A 27,790-nucleotide genomic window follows, 5' to 3' on the forward strand; every position below is an offset into this window, starting at 1 on the left:
TAAGAGTTATAATAAATTACCATAACAAGAATAATCTCGTACAATACAATTTTCTTTACAATAACATTACAAGGCAACAAAACTAACTATTGCCTAGACTTAAATATCAAAGAAACCTTATAATATTTATATCTTGCCCATCTTGATATCAATGAGCAACCGTTATTGTGAAATGGAGGAAAGAATTCTTCCCATGTGTTACCAGGAGCCAAACCCACATGTTGAAGCCACTTAAAATCTCGTCACTTGTGAGAAATATCTTACATATTTTCCTCATGTTAATCGCCATTTTCAAAGTCTCAAAATATTAGTTACTTCTTGTTGTTTGTTTACATAAAAATTACTATAACTAATAAGTTGAAATCTTAGGATAAGTTAAATAAATTGTAATATTGAATTATCCTTCAGATAAAAACAATCAATCCATTTGATAAAATCAATTGAATAACGAGTGTAGGCTGCTTATTAAAGTCTATCCAAAATTAGCTTTGAACTTAAAGAAACAAAATATTTTTACTTGTCTGAGCGTTATAGGAAAGTTAATGGATTTATTAGTGGCGCGCAAAGGGTTAACAAAGGCCTCCTGCACTGTTTATGCATATGCAGGAGGAGCCACTTCTAGAATTAAACTATCAAAAAAAAGAAATTGCTTTGCTTTTTAGGCCAACGACCAATGATTATGGTAAGTTAAAATGATAGATACAATATTATTAACCCTTTTAATGCCAACGATCGATATAGCGATCATCGGCATATTTGCGAGTATTGTCGACGAGCGATATAGCAATCGTCAATGGCACTGCGAAAATTGCCGAAGATCGTTCGTTTAAATTTACTTTACAGGCATTTAATGTACATCACATCTACATAATTTACAAGGAAAATAGTTCAGGGAAAATATTGACAAGATTTCAATTTACATCTTCAATAATTGAAGGTCTTTCCAGTGAGTGGCTTAGGCAGAAGTCTCAACCTCATCGACCCAACCCGGATATGGGAGGGGGTGACAATCTTGGTGCTAATCCCCCCTTTGGCTTAGAATCTCTTCCTGGGATCTTGCTAAGAAACTGTTGTGTTTGCAGCAAGCAAAGTACCAGTACTGGAGGAAGAAGAAAGAGAACAAAAACTGTCTGTAAAGCATGTAAGAAAGGTGTCCATCCGACATGCTTCATGGTGACCACAGGTGTTAGAACATTACACCGGAAAATTGGATATAGTTCTTGTAAATATACATCACTATAGTATACACTACATAGTAATAAGTTATAAATGTTCTATTTTGAGTTTTCATTTTATTTTTATTGGACTTAGAACAATTTATGATCTCAAAACCAATAGGACTATACACGTGTTAGAAGAAAGTGATTTTTCAAAATATGTATATATCTGGGAAATATAACATAACTTCTGTATTTATTGAGGTAAGTACTTTAAATTTTTTTGTGTACTAACAATCAACTGTGTTATAATGTAAAATGTTGAAATTGTTGGTGCTATGAATTATAAGCTATCTTATTATAGAACAAACTAAAAAAAGTTATATTTTCTAATTTTTATTTTTTTCTCAGTTTTGAAAAGTTTTAAACAACACTATTTTTTTTTAATAATGGAACTAAATACAAACAAAACAAGACCATTTCCATGACCCTATGACAATAAATTACAAACATACGAGTTTTTATACAAAACTCTACATTTTAAACAAAATAGGCTTGGCATTTGTCGCATGTCAATCTGATATTGGCTTGGCATATTTTTTTCTACACAAGAAAAGATTATGCTGGCATTAAAAGGATTAAACCACTTGATTGCAGTTATAAGGTACACCTGATAAAAATATTATTAATACACATAAAGATTACCTCCTCCTCCTCTGTTGGCACGGAAAAACTGCTTCAGCTTTTCAAGAGTCAGCTTATCTTTTGGATTCTTTGACATCTCGATAATGGGAATGCCTGGCTAGGCTTGATGTTTTGTATACGGTATTGAATTACAATGAACAAGTAAGCATCAGAAAAAACAAATAACTAAATATTACAAAACCATCAGCATATTATTTGTACCAATAAATGGCCAATAAGACTAGAAAGCTAAACCAGACAATAGCACCTTAATATTATTTTAAGGTTTTTTATAACACAACATGTAGAAACATGATAGTATTAAAATTAATAAGGAATGAACATTGTTATTTATGAACTTTAACTTTGTTTATGGCGACTTGTCTCATCACGAAAACGATTTACAAACAATAAATACAATTACCCAAATACGCAGAATAAATGCCAAATAATAAAACAAGACAACATAACCTTCCTACTCTCGTCTCTACTCTTAGGCCTTAGGTCTCTGATCCATTCCTAATCCAAATTCCAAAATATTCCAAATCCTGTAGCTGGCAGGCAGGCAGACAACAGTGACGAGTGGAAAATTACAACAAGATTTCTTTATTAGATTCGATTTTTTTCCCTTTTAGATTCAGCTATATCATATTGTATAATATGTATAACATTGCTCCGTTACAAAAATATTTTCACTCTGAGATAAATATATCTTTATATGGTAGTTTTGTACAAAATCTGCTCAAAAATATCACAACTGTTGTATTTTTTTGTTTGAAAATTATTTATTAATTTATCAATTTCAATTTTTTCCTCTACAAAGTAATCCCTAATATATATTATACACTTGTGCCAACGTTTCTTCCAATCCTCGAAACACTTCAAACATTAGTTTTTTTTGTGATGTTGTTCAGCTCCTCCTTCAATGCAATCTTTATCTCGTCAATCGTAGCATAGCGTATTCCTTTAGTCTTCAGTTTCGGGAACAAGAAAAAGTCACAGGGAGCCGGGATCTGGGAAATACAGTGGCTGCGGCATCATTAGAGTGTTTATTTTGGCCAAAAATCGCGCACAAGTAACAATGTTTGAGCAGGGGCATTATCGTGGTGCAAACTCCCAAATTGTTGTTCTTCCACAAATCCTTGCGTTTCATGAAAATAGCGCATAACTTGCAGGTAATATTGGCATAGCCCTTATTGGCAAGTTTACCCTATGGTAAGGACTCATGATGCACCACACCCTTGGAATTCAGTGTAAAATATTCCAAAAAAAGGAGGAAAACTTTCACATTTGTTTAGTTCCTTTGTGTTTTGAAGTCCAAAAATTGTATTTTTTATGGTTTTTTGGGTTATGATTGAAAATTATTCTCTGAAATCTTCTCTTTCCAACGATGTATAACACTTTATAGTAGAAAATATCCATGGTTACAAAAATAAATGTTTTTCAAACGTCTGCACTCAACTTTTAACAGTTTTGGTGATGGATTCTGCTCATGCGCATAAAATGCTTTGATATAGTACTACTACTTATGTTTCTTTATGATTTAATGATGGAGATGATGTAAAGATTGATAAGTTAGAGTGTATCGGGCATGTGCAAAAGCGTATGGGCACACGGTTGCGTAAGCTAAAAGAAAAGTCAAAGAAAGAAAAGTTAGCCGACGGAAAGCCGCTAAGTGGTAAAAATCGACTAACTAATGCTGGTGTCCAGATCTTCTATGGGCATGCAATTAGGAGGAACTGTCATAGTTTATCTGAAATGGAAAAAGCTGTGTGGGCCACATATTTTCATGTTTCATCTGACAACAATGACCCTATGCACCAATTGTGTCCCAACGATGAAGCGACATGGTGCAAATTCAACAAATCAATACTAGAAAATAGAGTGTATGACCATACAAAACACTTCCACCTCCCTTCAGAAGTAATGTTAAAAATTAAACCAATATTTAAAAGCCTTGCTGATCCTGCACTGTTAGGAAAATGCCTGAAGGGCAAATCACAGAACCCCAATGAGAGTCTCAATAACCTTATTTAGTGTCGCATCCCGAAAAGATCCTTTGTTACTTTGCCTACACTACAGTTTGGGGTGTGTGACGCTGTTTTGTCATTCAACGAAGGCTACTCCAGTAAATGTAAAGTTTTAGAACATTAGATTTGAGCGTTGGTTCTAACATGCTAGAAGCAATGAAACGTTTGGACTGCGAGCGCGTTCGAAGGGCTGAAATGGCAGCAACCGAATTGGAAAAAAAATCAGACGGAAGAGAACCCTAAGTAAGAGGAAGCTGGAAGACCTCTATGAGGAAATGGAAGATCCAGACAAGCCATCATATGGTGCTTGAGAACACTGAATGTAAGTAGCTCTCTGTACCATATAGTTTTAATGTTTTTTGCGATTTCCCGAATATTAGGATTTTTAACTTTTGATGTCATATATCTCAGAACCCTTACATGCTAGAGAACCCAAATTTTTACAGTATTTGTAGATAGGTAATATCAAGTGCTTGGTAAAATTTCATTAAAATATGTTCAAAAACAAATTAAAAAAAAATTTAAAACCATTTTTTAAAAATTTTTCTGTAACACATTTAAAAAAATTAAAAAAAAATGTTTCTTTTATTCTACCTTTACAAAAATCTACGCGGAACTAAACAATGCACCTAGTTTTAAAATAAAAAAAGTTTAGGTTTCTAAGTGCTCTGGTTACAGAGATATGTCACATAAAGTTAACAATGTCGTTAAATGGGACTTCGGGTGCCCTTAAGGTACAAACAAAAAACACCATTCCACAGGTTTTTAATAATCAAGTCGCGCTCCAAACGCGGCCAGATAGATCATCACATTGAAACTAGGATTTGAATACATTGAGCTCTGTATGGCCCATTATAGTTTCTATACACAAGTTTGAAGGGAATCCATCTGTCACACAAGACGTATAAAGCGGTACTACTATTGCAACTGCGTTCACAAATAGCATCGGGACTCAAGATGACATTACTACAGCCAACTAGAAAACAGAGTTTGTTGAGATGTCGCTCATCACGAGAGGAGAGTTAAGACGGCACAGCTACAGCCAACTGTAGGGGGGGTTCAATATCCACACATCTTGATAGATATTAAAGAAGACCGCTTCTGCTACTTCATAACGCGGCGAGTTCCAAGACAAGACTCATACTGCAAACGAAATGTCAAAGTGCGAGATTTTTGCCGAGCTTCCGCTAACGGAGCATATAATGCTCAGATCGTCTCCGACGCGACGGTAAAACTGACTGCTCGGGCGTCTAAGGGACGCCCCTGTGTGATAGACAGACAAACAGACGTGACCACACGATGAGTCCCACAATGAGAATCGGTCGTTATATAGTAGGATATCTACCAAAGACTGAATCGGTCCACCAATCCATGCCTTGATTAGAATGTCCTGAACTATTTTAAACTATATCAAGGAATCTTATTCAAAATAATAAAAATAAACCCTACCCTATCTGTACCTATTGCAAATATTAAACATCCCACTAACTCTCTTTCTCTAACTTGACCTACAAAAACACTATATATACCGGGTGTCCGAAAAAGAACTCCCTAGTTTTGGAAATTACTCATGATAGTATTAGTTTAAATGGATGAGTAATAATCCTTTGGTGCTGTAGAGTATATTTGTAAGTTTTAGTTTCGAATGTTGGCAATAAGTTTGGTACACCTGTTTGACCTTGAGCATAGTTTTACCACGCGCCGCATCCAGCGCTCAGCGCTGTCAGTAAAGAACTCAGCGAAGACTTTTTAAACAATGTAATTTTTACTGATGAATCGACGTTCCACGTTAATGGGGTTGTAAACCGCCACAACTGCAGAATTTGGGGGTCTCAGAAACCACAGGAGATCGTTCAATACCAACGAGACTCGCCTAAGGTTAATGTGTGGTGCGGCCTAATGAACGACCGAATTGTTGGACCTTTTTTGCAGAGAAGACAATAATTGGTGATATCTACTGCGACATGCTGGAACTGTACGTGTTTCCACAGGTGGATGACATCGAGGCGGAAAAGGGACCGGTCATATTCCAACAAGACGGTGCGCCGCCCCACTACAAACAATGTGTGCGCTCAGCCTTAGATGCCCGTTTCCCAGGAAGATGGATGGGTAGAGGTGGCCATGGCCCAATCGCATGGCCTCCAAGAAGCCCCGACATAACACCATTAGATTTTTTCCTGTGGGGTTATGTCAAGAACTTTGTGTATTCAGAGAAGATACGTAACATTGACCATCTTCACCAGAGAATCGTAGCAGCAGTAGCATCGGTCACACCTAATATGTTAACTAATACCTGGAGAGAGTTCGAATATCGCTTGGATATCTGTAGGGCTACAAATGGTTCACATATCGAGGTGTACTAGTGTTAAAAAAAATCATTTCATTACCTTTCATTTAATGTAGCAGTCCTTGTAATTTGTATATTGTACAATAAATAAAAAGAATCTAAAACTAGGGAGTTCTTTTTCGGACACCCGGTATATAGGTAAGTAATTGGATTTAATTTATTAAATTACAATATTTAATTTTAAGCCGTATTTTACAATAATTATTTATTTATATTCTTTACTTGGGTAAAGATTGTTTGCAATAGGCCTTATCTTGGGCTGTGGGGTATAAATAGTAACCGTATATGTGCAAAAATAATTAGCTAAATTATACGGATTGTTACGAGATGGTTCAATACTTTCTTAAATTTACTTGAAAATGTATTAAATATTCATTCATTATTTATAAATTATTATGTTTTATATGTATTTCTGTCAAAATATGACAATGATAACAAACAAACAAACAAACCTAAACGTATCCATATATTGAGTAAAGAAATTTGTAGTTGGTTTCAGTAAACTGCTTTTTATTTCCAAAGCCAAATTACATCTATTTACTGTTTTCTAAAAGGGTATAATGTTTATAGGAGTGTATGTTAATGATTTTGCTGTATATATTATGGATTAACAATTTAGTTTTTTTATAAATTTGTAAATTAAGATTATGGCTTACTTTACAAAACAAACCTGAAACAGTGCAACAGGAATTAAAATTTATTCGATTATCTATTGCAGCCCCAGTTCCTTCTTTCTCTTTGGTTTTATTCCTGAGAAGTCATTGAAAGCGTTATTCATGTTGGTCGTCAAAGCTAATGAGCTGGTTTTTAGAGCTAGAGCCTCCACAGTCAGAACCCCAAGGATTGACAGTTTCTGTTGTGTCATTGTAAATTACAATACATTCTCAGCTGTTAAAATTCAATACAGGACTGTGCAGTACATTCTAGGGAGAAAATCCAGGGAAATTTTACGTTGTAAGGATTAAAGTACTTTTTCGAAAATTTCCTGAGTTTTTACTACGCTAATTTAATTTGCAGTATTTAATCTATTAATTCGTTTTACGGCTGTTTCTGTTAATACACATGAACTCCAAAAGGATTTAGGACACCTGAAGAATGTATTAAACGTTCAAATTCAAGTTTGCAATGACTTAATCTATAATCAAGTAGAAAATTTCTATTTCTTTTGAATAGTCTTTTTGCATAGATTACCTCTTGTATTCCTTCATCATTAAATACCACCTTTGCTTCAATTTGTCTACCCTTCATGTTGCACGCTCTAAATTTCACTAACTAGATTATTTAGGTTTTTGTTGACTACATCGATCACACGTGGGCCTGAATTGTTCACTAAATATTTGAAAGGCTAAACCAGTTTAATGTGAAAACAATCGCAATTAGATTGAGCTATTACTGGTCCCGATAATTTTGAAAAAGTAATTTTAATGTGGCTTGTAGCGAGTGGTGTGTGCAGTCTGGGTCCCCTGTGTGGCGGAGCCCAGGCAAAAATATCCGAGAAAATAGGTCTATCTATCCCGAATATCCTGTCATTTTGGAATAAGAGCAAAATTCTCATTAGGGTTAAGTGCAATAAAAGGTTTACTCGGCTTCTTGTCGAGAAAAAAAATGTTTTGCTTAAATTCAGTATAGAGGTGGCTTGACCGCAACAACGTTCAGATCGCCCGCCCTAAGTCAGCTGGCTATATGAACTGACAGATAAGTAATGTCATATTTCATGACAGTGGTGGTAGTTGTGGTGACCGGGACGTTGTAAAGAAAGGTACGGGAGAAGTGAGGTGCGAGGCCGGGTTATGTAACTCGTGGCAGTCAGGAAGCAGCGCCGGACAATTGTAGGTGGCTGATGATCACTTCTTAATTTTTATTATTTTTTATATTGTAGTTACTTACAAATATGCATTACTAGGTTGCAGATAGCAGCGGTAGATTGATGGAACCGGCTGCGCGGCTTAATGGTACTTGAATTGTGTTACTTATGTCGTTAAAGCAGGTGTGGTGAGGCTATGTCTTAGCTAGAAATAATTTAATTGAATATTTGGTAAAATATAATGTTTACGTCAGGAACTATTTTGTACTAAACTCTTAAATATATAAATATTATTTCGTCAGTGCTGTGTGTGACGGGGCGAGAGTTAGGCAGCTGAACACTGGGCAAAGTGACTCTTGGCACTATTCTTGTAAGTTACTCCGTAAATATTCAGTCGGAGGTACTACCGCTTTAGTATATTGTACTAAGTGATTGTTCCAAGTCAATACAACTATTAAAACTACGAATAATTCCATATCCTGCACCAAATTAAACAAGTATTTTGCTTTCATATAGTGCAGATTAATTTAAAAACGTAAGATATTTCCTTTCGATAGCAAAGTATTCAGGTTGGATAAATCGAAACGTTTATCTGATGGGGCTCAGAGTATGTAAAGGAAAGACGGACTGGGACTGTGAGTGAACTGGGTCTGCAAGTGGAACCTTGTTTGGTAATAGTCCAGGGAGAGATTGTTTATTTAAGTTGTAATTATATAATATTTATTTTAAGTTAGTAAACTACTTAAATAATTCGTCATCGAGGTAACCAATAAATCTTTGGTGAGTTTGATCTCTTTTACTAGGGGGGCGTTTTGTGACCTTTGGCTTTTCAATCAAGGCTATTTTGTAGTAGGGGCTTTGTTTTAATATTTATCAATAAACTTAGGCCGGTTTATTTTTCAGATTAAATTCAGTAAGTTTATAAGAGTATTAATTTTGAGGTTAGTTATTTTACATGTATGTGAAGTAGGTAGGCTCTCTCGGCCTAATAATAATATATCTTTATTCTGAAGAAACTAGGGACTGAGGTGTCTTATCAAAAGAGTTTTCAGTTGTCATTTAAATCAAAAATAGGCTAATCCTGAAGTTTCTTTTTGAAGACCTTGTTGTAATATCTATTAACATAGGCTGTTCTAGGAGTTTTCATGGCTCACATCACATTATTTCCTAGGTATTGAAAGTATGATCCAGAACTTAAGAAAATGTATAGGACAGCAGGGAAGTGAAAGTAAAGAAAACCCTTAAAATAAAGAAATAATCCTAGATGAGTTTGGTCATGGATACAGGATAGGCACCTAAACAGCCTAGGTTAGGTTCTGGGGTAATTCTCTACAAGCTCAGATAACATTGGATGATTATCTTGCATGGGAAAGTACCTATCAGAAATACTGATTAGGTGTTAAAATTAATTTCTTTTTATAGCTATTAAAAGAACCTCGAAACCTTTGTAGTTAGTTGTATGTGTAAATGTTTTTATACATAAGAGTCTGTATAAGGAAATAGTAAATAGGGGTCCAGAGGATTATTTTACTTTATTTGATATTTTTGAAGTTGGTTTTATAAGTTATTTCGTCTTTCTAACTCGTGTAATCATGTCAAATGTTACTGATGATATATTCCACAATACAAATAGTATAAGGACAGAGGATTAAATTATTTGATTCCTTTTGGCTATTTTGCCTTTATTAGCTTCAAATGTAATTAAAAACATTCACTTTGTAATATTTTATTAAAGAAATTGAAGTTTATACAGTAATAGTAGAGAATTAGTGGTTCATATTTGAGAAGGATAAGTTAATGTACATGTGTGACAGTTATAATTAGGTAGGTTTTTCTTACTTGCTTCAATAAATAAAAGTATGACTTCCGGGTAGCATAGGTTAGGACACTGGTTCCCAAACGACAACCAATTGCTGACACCTAAGTAAATACAGTCGACTCTCGATAACTCGAATTTCAAGGGAACGGCTGTTTTCTTCGAGTTACGTATAGTTCGACTTAAGAATAGTTCGAGTTATAAAGGTAATATTTCACTAAATTCGACTTACAGAGGTAATTCGACTTACAGAGGTAAAAAAAATAAAATTCGAGTTATAGAGGTACAAATAAACTATGTTTTTTATTCCCTACATCCTTTACAAAACTAATGTATGTACTGTAACTACATACAGCATTTGTACTTACTCTCACACTGCAATGTATGCCTACAATTCATACGTACATACAATACAAAATTTCGAGTTGTAGAGGTAATGTATTTAAAGACTTCGACTTATCTACTGAACTTCGAGTTATAGAGGTAATTTTTCTATCACTTCGAGTTATTGAGGTAAAATTCGGGTGCAAAATTAATTCGAGTTACGCATGGTTTTTTTTTTTACTTAGGCAGGTTTTCTCAAGGGAACGGAAAAAAATTCGAGTTATCAAAGAATTCGACTTAAATTGAGGTTCGAGTTATCGAGAGTCGACTGTAATAAAACTATGGAGAACCTGAACCTGTGTATTATAAAATCATAAATAATCTGTTATCTTGATGACTATAGTATAATAAGCGGCCACCAACACAATCGGTTTATGGTTATCAATTTTAAATATCGAATACGACATATGACATATAGATATTCTTAACTAATCATTATTAGCTGTCTATATTTAGACTAGTGATGTCATTACTAGCTGTTGTTATTTCGTTTATGTAGGAGAAGGCTACAACGACAAGAAAAATGGCAGGGAATATGTAGATATTGGCTCAAAATTTTTTTATAAACACTGAGCAATGTTTAAAATGGTTACAAGATACTGACCTTATTCCTTTAAATCCAAATCGTCCAGTTTGTATTGGCGAGATGAAAGCTAGAATTAAAGGTGGAAATAAAATAGTGTTTCGCTGCAAGAGAAGTCAGAACTAACACAACGTATCTAAAAACGATCCTGAGAAGACTTTTTTTGAACATTCTAAATATGGTATTATGAATATAATGAAAAATTGTGAACTATTTTAGTTGAAATCAAACACACTATAGGTATAACTTTAAATTAATGAATGTACTTTTGACGGTATCAGTACCTGCAGAAATAGGTACCATTTCAGATCGGCTTAAGTAAACGTAACTACTGCGCTGCTCCAAATGTGTAATAAAGTTTTGTTATTTTATGTAATCTGGAACAAATACATTTATTTTACATACAAAATTATAGCTTCACTATTATACAATTTTAAAGCATAAAATGTAATTCAGTTCGACATTATCGCTCAAAACTAATTCAAAGTAAAATTGTGTTTGGAAATAAATTCAAAATTAAAATCATGTGTTTCATTATTGAATAATAGCGGCTAATATTAATTATATATTATATTTTAATTTGTAAATAATGGTAATAATTATACATTAATTTTTAAGATTGAAAACTAGCAAAACCAAATTGTTCCTTGAAATATCTATTAAGTTATTTCGTCTGACATTTTGCTTTCAGTCTTTTGTCATTAATATTGATGATTTGAATCATTTGTTAATCATCAACCAATTGTGTTGGTGGCCGTTTATTATACTGCAGCCATCTTGACAATCATAGTTATACTAATCAAAGGTAATATGCATAGGAGAAACCATTTACAAATAAATACAAGTATTATTTTTGCATATTCTTTCGTGAACTTATCTTTTCTAATTTAGAAAACACATTTTTTATTGAAAACGACTTATTTAGAGGAAAAAGTTACTTTGAATATAATATACATTGAAGTATTTTAATATGTAATGTACATAGAAAGATTAAAATACATTTTTCATTGGATGTACTATCACAGTGATTACTACATGTTACCCATGGCTTTACACACAATTTTCAAAATCAAATTCTTTATAATACATAAAAGTACTTATGATGTAATGTGATCGAGTCCTATTAAAATTTTCAAACATAAGTAGGCATGTATCAGGTACATATTATTTCAGTATTCATGCTTAAGAGTATCAAAGTTTAACTTGACTCTTTCATGTTCTGAATATGTAGGAGCATTTTGGGTTTGTGTTTCTTGTTACCCTGATCAAAAATACAAATACGCAGATCTTGGAAACCTACTCTGAACTATCATAAAGAGTTTACTTCAATCCTTATCATGTAATTCCAGTCTAAGATATTTCCAGTTCCACAGAAGAGTACTTCGTTTAGAAGGTGTCTACGACTGACCGTACAAAATCACTTATGGTGCTGCTATTTATAGTTTACCTTACTGCCTCGATCAAAAACTTATAGCCTATGTTGCTAACGTAACTCATGTAGCTCTCGGAAATATACTTCAGACAAAAATCTAGTATTTCTGGCTTTGTAATCTACTTGCTACAGGAAGATCTAATGTATTTACAATGCCGTACATACATAGAGCTGAGAAGCTTATTACAGTTTAGGGGAAATCCTACCTGCTTCCTATCTACTTCCGGTATAAGGGAGAAATTCTTATTAAGTTCATGCAACTTTCCAAAATAGCTTTTCATTGTGAAGTCTTCTTGTTTGTTAGACTTGCAAAGAATGCAATGGGAAAGAACGGATTGTTGAGGCATATTTGTGTTCATTCCTCTGTTTTTCCTTTAGGCACTTTTAAAATGCCACGTTACTATGTCAAGGAAACATACCGCTTTGGAGTACTGTATGTGAAAAGATTAACAGCTTTGTTCATTCAATTTGGTCTTGAAACAAATAATATTATTTACAGTGCATTATATATTTTAAATTCGTCACTGGTGCAATCTGGAGTATAATTTTGGTTTTTATTTTGTATTTGCTGTCTGCATTATAAACTATTGATCAAGCACTGCACAAATAACAATTTATAAAATTATTTAAGTGTTAATAAATGTTTCCGCCTACTTGACGAACTTCAGCTTAAACTTTCAACAGGTGTTTAGTGCAAGTTAAATTTGGATAATGACATAATACTACCATTTTTTTTTATGAATTCCAAAGTATTTCAAATAACTTTTCTAATCTTTCTCTTATTATAAACCTTTCTTGGATTTCAATGAATATTTTAGAAAAAGAATTAGCTGAATTGGTCCTGCCATTCTCAAAATTAGTGCTTAGAAGCATATTTTGCGATTAATTTTTATTTATAAGTTACAGGAGGCATTTCCAGTATATATATAACACTTACCGACTAAGTCATTGATATTTCCACATTTTAACTATTGCAGTGCTGTTATCAATGACATGACTGTACAACTAAGTGACAGACTGCAAGAAGACAAAACCATTTATACACTTCATCTTTTAAGTACAGTGGGACATAACTGTCCTTAATATACAGAACTGAATATAGGCTACTAAAGACGGATACAAACTGCATTGTTGTTACATATGACACTGCAGACTGTTTATCTCTGTACCTTGTATACATCTTTGAATATATAAACTGTAATAAGGTCAAGGAATACTCATCGTGGCTCTTCTACTCTGCATATTCCCAGTGCTTAATTTCTAAAATTTTAGGTGTGGGAACTCTTAAAGCGGGAAGCTCAGACCGGTGGGTATGGAATACACCCCAGGAAGGAGGTGGGCCCTCACCCAGGAAAACTTTTGAAAATTATAACTGTAAACCTTTGTTTTTAGGCCACCCAGAGATAATAATACATTCATTTTTATAAAATACCAAGTGATATTTTAATGATGTTTATTTTCTTTAAGGTGCTTGATTAGGATGTAAGAAAATAAAAACATGAATTTAAATTATTGAGTTTACTCTCTACTCTACTCTACTCCATTAACACCTTGTTGCCTACTTTAAATTTCCCAGAAATATTTGGTTTGATTTCATTGACCATTTTGTTTGAATCAATGAAGCTCGCCAATATTAATTTTTTAATGAATGGTAAAATAAAAACAAATTGAGCCTTATTCACAGTTTTATTTATACACATTACAGTAGTAATAATAATACATATTAATATGTAAATGGATGTTTGTTAATATAACAGCTTTTTTACAAGTTTGCATATTTTACAAAAAAATTGCATACCTTATGGGTACAAAACAATATTAATACATTCAAAATAAACCAACTTCTTGGAAAGGAAAAGGAAGCGTTTAATTACACACAAAATAAATGACACACAGAGTGGAGTAACACGGTTTCATTTTTTAAAATTTAGTGTAGTTTTAAAAAGTTAAGGTTGATTATTTTATTTGCTTATTAGTTATTATAACAAATATGTACGGATTTGTAGTATAATATTGTAAGGCAATGCCAAGACTGTTGGTAAACTTAGTTTTAGTTGTTTGTTAATATTTTAAAGTGAAAACTACAAAAGAAACAAAACTAACTGTAAGTACAAAAAAGAACTCAGAAACTTGAGTTCAGAACACAACTATAAGTTAGGCATAGGCTAGTTATTTTAATGAAAACTTAATGTTCTGAAATTCTAAAAGATATTTAAAAAAACAGATTTAGGAAAAAAGTTCCCACAATGCAATGCTGTCTTCATGGTAAGTTTTCTGCCCTCGTTGTTTTGACTTGGTGTCAAGTGCAGAATGGTGTCCCTTCGCCAGCCAGGTTTTGACGTGTCGCTCGGGATTGTATCTAGCCACAGGAGGTCCTAGGAGCCTGATCCGCAATAAATCGCAAACAGTGCTAATGTAGAGTGAAGATCTAAGAGGAGACATAATTAGATTCATTGCAGAAAACCCACGTTCACATTCAGCACTAGACACTGCAATACTATTTATGATGGAAATCAGTTTCTTAAACGACGGCGGTTGCTCTAGAATAGTAGGTTTCTCTCCACTTAACATAGGCTTCAGTCCCTGCTTGAAGTGTCTGAAGTCTCTAATTATATCCTGAGAGCTGCTAATCTTAAATCTATCGCAGATTCGCTGGATCTCACATTCTCCGTAGGTGATGGATAAGTCTTTTGGCCGATACATGGGGTGGATCACTTTGATGTCATTCATGATTTTGGTGTAGTGTTCAGCCGCATTTGAAGATGATGATAGCAACCTTGAAGTCAAGTTGTTAGCGAGGCTCCGATAGAACTGTTTTTCTGGAATACTGGGTATCTTGGATCTTACACAAAGTTTAACATCTTGAAACATCAAATCGTCAATAGCAATTTTAGCTTCCACTGAACGTCTACCCATGTTTTCAACTCGGTTTTCAAACACTTTGATTAACAGTGTTACATCACTGTGGGCTTGGATAAGGTTGAGGCTTGATTTTTGAAGCTGTAAGGACAAATCCGATAACTCTTCTAGAGCATCGAACATCAATGCCAGGTTGTGTACAAAAGTTGTAGAAGATAATGTACTACAAAGCCCTTTGTAAGTTGAACGTTGCTTCGAGTCCCTTTGTTTGTCTTCAGATGCTTCAATGAAATGATTGTACAAAGCTTTAAAATCTGTCCAAACTGCTTTCACCGCCATTAAGCTGGAGGCTACCCAACGAGTATCTAAAACACGGCCGATTTTCAACATTTGCTCCTCTAGTCCTTTAGCAACTTCTGCCAACTCCCTGCTGTTTTTCGGTGAACAACTAAACATGTTTCTAATTTTATCCATGAATATCTTAAAATGATTGATTCCAGCTACTTCTTCTATGGAATCGTGCACGGCAAGCTCTAAACGATGGTTCAAACAATGCCAAATGAACAAGTTGGGGAACGTTTCAGTAAGCTGTATAGCAAGGCCAGATTTCTTGCCTAGTAGCACTGAAGCACCATCACAAGTTAGAGCAATCATATGGTCTTTCATGAATTCAAAGCTTAGACCTAATGCTTGTAACTGATTTAAAAGTTCTTATAATATACCAGCTGATGTTGTGCTATTTACCTCAAAAAGTGTTAAGAACACTGTCATAGGGTTTTGCATTCCCTTTAGAACAGTTCTGATATAAACCACCAAAGCATTTTTGTTTGAAACTGAAGTGGTTTCATCCAAAAGCAGGGAAAATTTAGAGTCTGACTTGATTAGGCCATTTATCAAGTCTGATTTCATTTCATCAGAAATATGATGAATTATATTGGAGCAAGCAACATTTGAATGTAGGATTCGCCCCATATCTAAGCCATTCATTATTTGAAGATCAATTTCAGTTTCAAACTCAAAAAATGGCCTATTTAGTTTAGCTTGCTTATAAGCCGTGCGGAAAATGCGCTCAGTTACAATCTGCTGCTCTTTATGCATAGAAGCAACAGCTTTTTTCATTGTATCTTTCTTAGCTTCAATGAGTATTTTTTCAGCTAAAGAATGAGCTCGAGACCCACGGTGTAAAAATATCTTTTTCCTAAGAGAGGATTGCTGGTCTTTTTTATTGTTTCCATAAGCGGTAACAGTTCCTAAAACCCACTCTTCGCTAATCTTTAGGCCCTTCGTTTTCTCTGCACCTGGAGTACTCACACTACGGCAAACGTTGCAACCTAGTTCTCTGTTCACAATTAACCATGGATTTTTAGCTTTAAATTCAACAATTTGTTCTTCAGACCAACAAACTGGCTGTTCACCCCTATTAACAAAATCATTATTTTCATTACTAACCTTAGCTTCGTCTGCATCAGATCCCAAACCGGTAAATATTAAGATCAGCGACTACCGCTCCGATCGCCGTAAGGTTTTTCGTACTAACACAGGTTAACGTAATTTCACCGAAAAAAATAGTCCCGATTATCGCTAACATATAAAAACCAGTTTTACGGCAGTACAATGTTGGCAATACAAAACGCATAAATAACAAGATTTTCGACTATCAAACTAAAAACAATGGCCGAACATGGACGTTTTGATGAATTGACAGTAGCCACGTGACAAACAGGAAGGTTTCCGATTGGCCGGACGGGTCACGTGACCTATAGGACGGCTTCGATTGACCGCCAGACGTACACAAACAAACCCACATGGACAAGGAATAATTAGTGAAGTTATTGACATGGCTTGCGATGGTTCTTGTACACGCTAAAAAGACCCTAGCTTGCCTATTCAAAATTCAGATCACGCGATGCTTGCCCGCTGCGCAGCGCTTCGCGCTGCTTGCTCTTTTAGAAAAAAAAATTAACTCGAGCTTGCAAAGTCCAAGCCCAGATCACGCATGACTGCTTACACACACAACACTCAGACAGAACTAACGCAGATTTCATTACAGGCAAAAGATAAGCGGCGCGCGTTTATTACTGATAAGATAAGACGAGTTTATACTAGAATAGTAGCCTACATGGACTACTACCCTACGAACTAATAACACCAAAAAAACGAATAAATGCATTGTCAGTCAGGTTTTTTAAATTTTTTTTTCCAAGTTTTTTTTGGGGGGTGAGTAAACGGCTACGGCGATAATCGGGACAACTTTTTTCGGTGAAATTACGTGCCCTACGAACTAATAACACAAAAAAAACGAATAAATGCACTGTCAGTCAGGTTTTTTTAATTTTATTTTTTCCAAAATTTTTTTTTTGGGGGGGGGAGTAAACGGCTACGGCGATAATCGGGACTATTTTTTTCGGTGAAATTACGTTAACCTGTGTTAGAATGCAAAAAATTACGGCGATCGGAGCGGTAGTCGCTGAGCTTAAGATTTACCCCCAAACCCACCAACCTGGATACTATTTTGACCGACGAGGAAGTCGAAGGGGAATGGTAATCGCAATTATCCTCATTGATCCCGATTGCGTCTTCTTTTTTATCTTGATCAACAATTGAAGTTGTAGTCAATGCTTCCGAACTGCAGTTCTCATTATTCGCATAACCTTTTTGTTTCTTAGGGTTAGGTTTAAAGAAATCAACAATTTTTCTGGTAGTCATAGTCAATTAGGAAACTATTTAGCTGCACCAGCACTAATAAGCATAAACACGAACACAATCAACGACCTGCACCTCAAAAACGAACTTAAGCGTGATGGGATGCGATGCAACTTGTAACTTAAACGCGAAACACACCAAGGTCAAGTCAACTAGTCAACACACTTGTGATCACTGGGGCGGTGGCGCGGTGAAGGAATGGAGGGGGAAAGGAAGGGGGTGGGGTGGGTATTGCTTTGTTATTGAGAGGCGCAGCCGCGCATGCGCGAACTAGGATGACTCGCCCGTCACCTTCCTCCTGCCTGATTCCGTGCAAGACTCATCACAGCACAGCTCACAACTGCTTGTACGGGCCCTTACTATCTGCTTACGAGTCACTCGCAAACAAAGCATAGCATAATATTGATCCTACCTACAATTTTTGTTAACTAAAACTTGTACTCGTAGTTTTAAAAGCGTTCCCTTGCGTTCCGGCACTCTTGGGAGGTAAGGGAACGCCGTTCCCTTGCGTTCCCACTGAAATTAACCACTGCATATTCCTCACCATATTCAACGGTATTCAACAAATCTTTTATAATTACATCAGGTCTCAGTGAAAGTGAAACTCAGTATTCCTTCACAGTCTGTGATTCGACTGGTTCACCCTATTGTTACTGACAACAGAAATGTCACAGCCGATAATTGGTTTTCAAAAGAAGTTGTAGATGAACTTGCAAAGAGACAGTTTACCTACGTTGGAACCATGAGAAAAAATAAAAAAACAAAATCCTGAAGAGTTCCTACAAGATTCTGAAAGACCAGTTATGTCTTTTCTTTATGGTATTAGGGGAAATATGACACTTCTCAGATTTGTTCCAAAAAACAACAGAGCTGTTGTACTAGTATCTTCAATTCACCATACCATTGAGATTAATGAGGAAAAGTGAAAGCCAGAAATGATCTGCTGCTACAATAGCAGAAAATGTTATGTCAATTTACTCAACATGAAATGTGCTATATTTACCACAGGTATAAAGACCAGGTGATGGCCCCTGGTGATTTTCTACAGAATGCTAAATATTGACACTGTCGATAGCTTCATTTTGTACATGAGCTACAGAGACACACCTGTAATCACTATTTTGAATTTGTCAATGAACTAGGATACAGACTGATTGTTTCCAACCTTCAGCAGAGACTAGCTACACTGATCTTTATAAAGATGTAAAAGAAGACATAAAGAAGACTTTGGAGGATGACCTGTTACATGAGCATCGAGAGATAGAAAGAGACGTCTAAGGAGAAGAGGTCCCCAGTGACTGCCTTAAGAAGAGAAAGACTTGTTTGATGTGTCCTTCTACCAAAAAAAACGGAAAACTGCTTACAATTGCATAAGTGTAAAAAGGCAATATGCCTTTCAGAGTGTAGTAAAAAAGTGTGTGTAATCTTCTCCAAAATACTTGTATAAATGTTTGTATGCTTACATTTTCTTTTAAATACATTTATTTTGATTTTGATAATCTCGTACAGTTAATTTATTTTGTCAGTACATATAAATTACGATTTTGAAATATATGGTTACATTTATTATTTTAAGTGTAATATTACTTTAAAAAATTATGAAATACTCAAGATACATTAAAAAATGTTGTGGTTTCACTTTAAATACCATTAGTGCAAATTTATATTAGCATACTAATTTGATATAGAAGCTAAATTATTGAATGAGATCTTACAGACAGGAGGTTTCGATATAAGTGTTAATGAATATCCTCTAAATTGATTATGAGCTTTTTAAATTCCAAACAATAAAATTTAATTTATTTGGCTATTTTAATCTTTTGTATGTCACCAATAATAATTAAGTGACTTGATGATAAGTCGTAAAAATCCACCTTAAAATTTGCAGGTTCATCTGAGTGAGTGCCCATGGTTGCAGGGCTGAGCTTGGTGGTAGTTTCTTGTGGAAAAGCTATCTGGTTCTGAACATCAAAATGGCTGGTCGTAAAATTAAACCGAAACTCAAAATATCAGTTCCTGATGAAGCTCCTTCTGTTGTGTAAGTACTTTGTTATTGTGTTCATTGTTTTATCTGTCCATAGTCAGTTTGCTTAATATTTTTTTCTGAGGAGTTATATACATTAGGAAGAGTATTGTATAATGTGTGAACTTTATATAGATACAAGGTATGTCACATCATGTGTTGCGTAGTAGGCTTCATTGAGGATGCATGCTAAATTTCCTAGTCCATAACTCATTTAATTCCCAAGATGTTTTGCGGGCAGATAGACGACAGACAATCATTCAGAAAGTAAACTGACACAAACATTGCGTTCAGCCGAATTCCATGGTTGGAAATGCATCATCATAGAACACATTCTCGTACATGTAGAAATGAAGTTGTATTCAAATTTAAAGCCTACGGAAATTTACAATCAAATTTTTGTTCATTGAGTTAGGTTTCATAGTAAATTTCAAATAATAAAAGTTCTGGCGAGCTAGGGAGGGTTGTACAATGCAAAAGTGGTCTGAAATCAAATATTTTTAACATTCAAGTTTTTCATTTTTCTATGTGAAACACAATTTGTTTACAAATTTATCTATTCTGCTATTTTTTTCGTTGCCATAGTGGTTACCCATAATACCAATATAAACAATATTCGCTATTTGTGAGCCAAATCCTATGAAGTGACATACCACAAGCTTCATATAAAATCAAGCTTCATTTAAAATTTCTAGGTCATTTCATTTTCAAGATATCGTGCGGACAGACAGAAATATTTTATAGACTTCTCTAAAGCTCAGCTAGTAATCTATAATCAACATAGACATAATAATAATTACATTAAAGTTTCTTAACCCTTTTGCTGCCTGACATTTTACTTTGTTACATACAAAAATTGCCAAGGTCCCTTCTAGTCATAATGTGTGGTTTTACAAGAAGTGCTCTAAAAAACCATCAAAACAATTTTATAATAAAACCATGAGTCGTTAATTTACGTTTGCATTTTAGTATTTTTTTTTCCTTTTTAGTAATGAAAGTGTGTTTAAAAAATCATTACAGTATTGCATGTAAAAAAAAAGACAGTATTGCAAGGCAGTATTGTGTATTGCAGTATTGTATTTTAAAGACAATAAATTTTAAAAACTAAAAGTAAAAATTATTTAAATTTTGATTTCAAGTTTGATTGTGGTGCCAAAAAACTATTAGTAACATAAAATTAAAAAATAGGGATTACTAAGGTAAACTAATTGATAACATGCATTCAGAATTTATGGTGTTACCTTCGTAGGAATTTATGGAAATTTTACTTCAAACTAGTAGCAGAGAAACAGATTTCGTGATGTGGAGCTTTTTGTCCTAATAACAGCATGAAAGTTCTTCTACTTGAATTTTTGAATTACCATACACACAAAATAATTAATTTATGTTTACAATAAAGTTTTATAAATTTATTTGCACAATGGTGCAGTGTGAACCAAATACCCTCTGCATAAATTACAAGACATGTTAGAAAAAATCCATAAATGTGTAGAGTTGATTTCATAATGCCATATATGTTTAAAACTGTTTTTTCTTGAAGCTAGTATTTTCTGCACCGGTTGTTGTAGTTTCATGGTGATTGGGCATATACAATATCAGGGTTGCCACCCAACTGGGAAAACCGGGAATAAGCCGGGAATTTTTCTGAGAACCGGGTAAATTTCAAAAATAATTTTTCCGTCTCCTATATTTTACAACGCTAGCGTGCCTGCTGGTTCTATGCGTGGACTTTAGCTCCTCGGTAGTAAATAGATGATTGCTAATTCGTATTTTATCCTTACGTTGTACTTCGCGTAGTAGTACAGTAGAACCCCTCATATCCGGCCACCACGGGACCGAGCCCCTGGCCGGATAACGATTCGGCCGGATAAACCAACCTACAGTACACAGCACTTGACGAAACAAAACAATTGTACTGTACTGTACTAACCGCACTGGAAATAATCAACGAACTGTTTACAGGTTAAACCTATTAGCTCAACTGAGGACAACACAGGAAAATGTAAACAAATAGATACACAAAAATAACGCAAGAGTCGTGGGAGACTAGTGCGTGCAACTGCGCGTCTGCAAGCCGTGGTAAATAAATTTCGATATTGGCTTCCGGGAAGTGGCCGGATAAACCGAGGTGCGGTAAAACCGAGGCCGGATATAAGGGGTTCTACTGTAAATAAATATATTCTCTATAAATATACATTCATACATTTTTACGTAAATGTAATATATACAGTACTACCATTTCTATTATTTAAAAAGGAAAAATGACTTGAACTTTTAAATATATTCATTTTTCTGCATCTCTGCAAATTCCTTTGAAGTAGCTAGGTATTCTTAGTTTTTCCCCCTCCCCCACAAAAGATAAATTAATTAAGTAGAGTTCAGATGAAAGTATTTGGTTTATTTGTTGATTGTACTGAACTGACATTGCATACCGGCGAAATTATTGTCTCGTACTGAAAGTTCGTCCACCGCTACATCTCTGACACACAATACTGGGCTGCAGTCTGCCCGACGGTAGCGCTGTGTTTGGTGTTTATTTGTATTTCCTAATTGGATACATGTATTTTCTAAACATCATAGAAAGGAAAGTTATTAGGTATATACAATGTTATGTCGACACGTTGAAAAAAACAGAGATAAAAACTAAGGAGCTTAAAATAGGTGATAGCAATAAGTCGTCACCGAATTTCTCGCGTATCGCTAAAGACGAAATGCTAGAGCACCGCAGCTTTATGGCATTTCTTGCAAATACTGCTAGTGACGATAAAACGTCATCGTCACATTTTTTTTTTCTTTGGGGCAGCCTACTGCCATGCACTTAAGCCTCAAGGGCTTTTTGCGCACCCCGGAAACACGAGGCCCACCAGTGTATAACTTCAGCAGTTCAACAAACCGCCGAAAACAACCTATCAAGTCCTCCTGGGAAAATTCACCACCTCTGTCCAAACTACCAAAGATGGCATACTGCTCTCTTGCTATTGCAGGGCAATCAAAGAGCAGGTGCTCAGCAGTCTCCTCCTGCTCATTACACCTTCCACAGAGCGGATCCTCCTGAAGGATGCCAACTCTGTGAAGATGCTTCCTCAGGTGACCATGCCCCGTAATGAGACCAATGACCTTAGAAGACATTGATCTGTTTAATGAGAGAAGGTCCGAAGCCACCTTGGAGGAAGGTGATTGTAATACCATTCTACTCACTCTCAAACCCGGATGCAACCTCCACCTTCTCCCATGCTCCGCGCGAATCCATTTCGAGACAACCCTAGAGGATTCACACCTTGGAACACCGCAGAACGGTTGAGGGCCCGTCACAATTGTCGCTGAGCCCTGGTTGGACAGGGCATCAGCTCTTTCGTTCCCAAGAATCCCCTTATGACCAGGAACCCAACAAACGGTTACATTGTTGATTCTGGCAAGGGAGGAAACGGTCTGATAGCAATCCCAAACCAGTTTGGATTTGATCACACAAGAATCCAGTGCCATCAGCGCTGCCTGACTGTCCGTGAAAATGTTAAACGTCTTGCCCCTATATCGCAGACAAAGATTCTCACGAGCACATTCCATAATAGCTGCGACCTCCGCTTGAAAGACTGTCGGATACGGACCCATAGGAACCACCAGCTCCCTACATGGTCTCACTCCCAGAATTCCAGCGCCTGTGCCGCTTTTTGTTTTGGAGCCGTCTGTGAACCATTCGAGCTCCGCTGGTGGAAGAGGTTTCTTCCCCTCTGACCAATCATCCCTTGAGGGTAAAATAATCCTAAAGGGTTTGTCAAAGGAAAATTTTTGTGGCATCTGATCAGAGATCATGTGCAAAACATCCTCCTGTATCAGAGTGCTAATTCTGCAGTGCCCACCGCTGCAACCCGACCAGAGTCCCATCTGCTGAAGACAGTAGGCACTCCTCCTGGCCATAGCTCGAATGACAATGTCCAGGGGGGCGAGATTAAGACAACAGTCCAGAGCCGCGCCTGGCGCACTAGGAAAAGCCCCAGTGATAGCAAGGCAGGCCATCCTTTGGATACCCGCCAGACGAGCTACCACCGTCTTGGCCTCCGTTTTTGGCCACCATACGACAGCTCCGTACATTAGTGCAGGTCTGACCACGGAAACATAAAGCCAGTACAAGAGCCTCGGCTTCAGTCCCCAGGGCCCACCTATCACACGTCTGCATTGCATTAGAGACCACTTACCCCTGGCAATAACCCTTTCTAGATGAGGTCCCCAGTTTAGAACCCTATCTAGGATCACGCCCAGGTACTTGACCTCAGACTTCAGCTCAACGGGTGAGCCTTTGAATAGAAAGGGATCAATGCCCTCCATCTGTCGCCTCCTGGTAAAGGCAACCACAGCAGCTTGGTGGGGTTGACGGTGAGGCCAACCTTATCACACCAGTTTCCCACCATGTTCAGAGCAGCATTGGTCAGTTCCGTGATTGTTGTGTTGAACTTGCCACTCACAAGAATCACAATATCATCTGCGTACCCTTGTGCAAAGACACCGCTGCTATTCAAAGAATTTAGCAGGTCATCCACAACCAGGTTCCACAGAAGAGGAGAGAGGACGCCGCCTTGCGGACAGCCCCTCGTATCGTTGCACTTTGTGTAAGGGTTAAATACAGTATTACAGTTGTCTATTTGGTTTGAAAATAGACTATACAATCAGAAATTTTCGACCAGGATAACTGGGAATTTGTAAAGAGGTTTGGAGTGGCCACCCTGAATATATATAAAAATACTTTTAAATCCAATAAAAATCGAATATTGGGAGTATAGGAAGAAACAGGATGTTTGATATATTGGATGTCAGCAGCAAAAAGGATAAATAAATAGGCTTATTTCAACAATGTAATAAAAATATCCGTCCCCTGCTTTGTTAAAAAATAAAGGAAACAGGTTAAAGACAAAGTTATATAATACTACTAATTATTCAGCTGTATGGGTTGAACAAACTATTTTTTAGCCTTACAGTATTTCTCTTAGCAATAGTTATTAAACGAGTACAATAATTTTTTATTTATAAAAATAATCAAGTAAACTTTTTTTATTTTTTTATAAAAACCGGCTCTGTTCTAAATAATTGCCATAAATATTAAGTCACTTATCCTGAATATTGACAAAATATTCTGGATGGGTAAGGTTAGAAGGTAGGGGTCGCCTCCTGTCGAGATCTATGAAGAAGAATTTAGGGCACTAATCTAAAGTCATGTCTCCTCGGAAGAAGGGAAGCCAGCTTAGAACCAGTCTCTCTAGTCAAGCAGACAGGAGATAATACACCCTTATTTCTTTACTGGCAAGAACATTTGACTCTTAGGGAACGAATCCTACCAACTCCAACCATTATCTCCCACAGTAAACTAGACCTATTGAGTTACCCTTGCACCCCAGAAGCTCAACATTTGTGGTTAGTGATATGTTGCTCCTGGACATCCATGAGGTTGCTCAGATTTAAGTGACACATCGGTCTTTGCTGTGTCCAGTGTGGGTTAAACTGGAAGGTATAAACAAGCCAGAAGTGAACCCTCCTGGGGGAGCGTATGTGGCTTGCTATCAGATGAAGGTAGACAGTGTGCAAGCACGGGGCACCAAATGCAGCACTGCAGCGATGGAATTTCAAAACAGTACTTACTTTAAAAACATGCCTCCTCAGATCAGTGGGTTATGCCAATCAGAGATGTGGGTGAGATATCTAAGATATTTTACTCAAAATCAGTGCTCTAAATTAGCTTGAAGCTGAAACAGGAGTGTAAGTGATTTACATAAAGTTATTGACAGACACTTTTCAATCATCAAGTTTAACTCTGCAGTAATTGACTAATGTTGTAACAGTAGCAATAATTTAGGTGATTATAATAATGTGTATTTTTTTAAGTAGTACTTTTTACTAATTTTTACAAAATAATCTTAGAAAAATAATCTAACTATGAGTATACAGTTGTACAATGAACCATTGGAGTGATAAATTGGTCAGCTGTTATTTGGTGACATGATTCTTGTCAAATTCTCTGGTGAAAGAAACCCAGTAAAGAAATGAAAAATAATGGTATTTTGATCCTTTTATCTTCAATCCTGTATACTTTTAAATCTCAAAATTAAAAACTGTAAATTCTACGATTGCCAGTAATAAAATATTGCTAGTAAATATAAAAACTTTGACAATGATTATATACACTTTTTGGAGTAAAATTTCTGTACATATTATATTCTAAGTAGCTTATTATAATTGTATTATTTTATAAACAGAAGCTGATCTTTATGCCTTATTCTGGCTGTCTTCATGAGCTACTGGCTGGGAGGATCTATCAAACAGAATAAGAAACAGAGTCAGTTCAGCACAAGGTCAAGAGTACTGATAAAAAGTGCTAGCGTTACAAACACAGGGTTTGATTCTGTGTTATGTCTTAACTCATACTCAAAGCCCTGACATCATAGACCATGTGACCACTGTCTCTTGCAAGTTTGCTTTTCATTTTAGCCATCTTCGTAGCTGCCCCATTGTTGTCAAGTATACAGAACATTTGTATTTCAACCAATACGTTGTAATTATTGTTATTATTATAATTAAGTATGATTGAATGTTTTTATTATTATAAAACATTGGTTTCAAATTAAGGCATTGTTTTACTTTAAAAAACATTGAAAAAATATAATTTAACTATAAATTAAATTATTATTTAATTATAAATCCAATTGTGGGGTTTTCAATCCTGATATATCTTAGTGTAGTTATGAGAAACAAGATCTTAGGACCAGAGTCAATTAGTGTTTTGTTAAAGTTTAAGTTTGGGACTGTGCCAGTGATCCATTACAGCTCTGGTCAGTAGAAATGATTTATTGTGTTCATCAGAACTCCTCCAAGGAACTTGGACAAAAGGACAACCATCACCATTGGAGATCGAACATTTGATGTTGAGGCAGATGACTTGGAGAAGATCTGCGACCTTGGGCGTGGAGCTTATGGCATTGTTGAGAAGATGAGACATATCCCATCAGGCACTATAATGGCTGTGAAGGTAAGGCAAAACAAGTTTGTGAGTTTTCATTCCCATTTGTAATGATTTTCATTTGGCAAAAAAGTTATGTGCATACAATTATTAAGTATTTAAAACAAGTTGTCCCACAACTCTCTGGATATATTATTTAGTTGTGCTGTGTCACATTAATTTATTTCAAAAGTATAAATATAAATTTGTTAATGTTCCCATATGTCAATATTTTCATTTTTTAAAATGACTCAGCTGTTAAGGTCACACAATTGTAATGTGATGTAATTATTTGTATTGGTTCTAAAAAAAATCAAACGGTACATTTACTAGTTTTAAAATAATGGTCATTTATTTAAAGTTTGATGAAATTTCATAAAAACCTACATAAAAGAAAAAGTTTTAAGGCATATTCAAATTAGCCACCAAGAAAGACACAATGTTTTACCTTTATTTTTTAGGATGATAAAATGAAGTCTTTGTACAATGTATATGTATTTAGACTCCATTTTCTTCAGTATTGTTCTTGAATATTTCATCTTACAGAACTGTTGTATCAAAATTAGCTTGTACAGAATAAAGTGAACTATAATAATACAGTAATATAATACATTTTACTTTACAAATTACAAAAATCTGGGTTTGATTGGGGAAGTGCACTAGGTGCACAACAGGGTGGAAATGCGGCTGACTCAAATTCCGTGCACTTATTATGTGGATGTAAAACTACCTGAACCCAGCCATAGTCCCTAATTGCTAATAATATAATGTTAATAATTGCAGCCATTTAACAGTGGAGTATTAAATCAGATAAGTAACTGAAATAATAATAAAGTACAATTAAATTTTGGCCTTTAAATCTTATGTTCAGTGAATAAAGGTTTATTTTTTTATGCAGACGGTATTAAAAGAAAACTCCAAATATTTCACGTTTATCATGAAACCCTTAATTTTTTTATGAAATACTATCAAGTATCTGATCTTTG

The 27,790-nt window shown here is 35.4% G+C and overlaps 2 protein-coding genes across 4 annotated transcripts in view; one reads left to right on the top strand and one right to left on the bottom strand.

Annotated features, from left to right (window-relative positions):
- LOC124354304 (tuberin-like) overlaps nucleotides 1-2,349 on the bottom strand; it is a 59,176-nt gene extending 56,827 nt beyond the window's left edge. Inside the window, 1 exon segment of the mRNA XM_046804651.1 lies at nucleotides 1,863-2,349. Coding sequence (XP_046660607.1) covers nucleotides 1,863-1,938 — 76 coding nt within the window. The 5' untranslated portion in view covers nucleotides 1,939-2,349.
- Nucleotides 2,350-8,029: 5,680 nt separating this feature from the next.
- Nucleotides 8,030-27,790, top strand: part of LOC124354306 (dual specificity mitogen-activated protein kinase kinase 6-like) — a 36,983-nt gene continuing 17,222 nt past the window's right edge. Inside the window, exons 1-3 of one of the 3 annotated variants that reach the window (XM_046804654.1) lie at nucleotides 8,030-8,047; nucleotides 19,688-19,837; nucleotides 26,669-26,834. In XM_046804654.1, the coding sequence (XP_046660610.1) occupies nucleotides 19,773-19,837; nucleotides 26,669-26,834 (231 nt within the window). In that variant the 5' untranslated portion in view covers nucleotides 8,030-8,047; nucleotides 19,688-19,772. Of the gene's footprint in view, nucleotides 8,048-8,539; nucleotides 8,803-19,687; nucleotides 19,838-26,668; nucleotides 26,835-27,790 lie in introns of those variants that run through there. The other 2 variants (XM_046804653.1, XM_046804652.1) reach the window with 2 other exon arrangements.

This window comes from Homalodisca vitripennis, chromosome 2 (assembly GCF_021130785.1).
Source record: "Homalodisca vitripennis isolate AUS2020 chromosome 2, UT_GWSS_2.1, whole genome shotgun sequence".
Classification (NCBI taxonomy): domain Eukaryota; kingdom Metazoa; phylum Arthropoda; class Insecta; order Hemiptera; family Cicadellidae; genus Homalodisca; species Homalodisca vitripennis.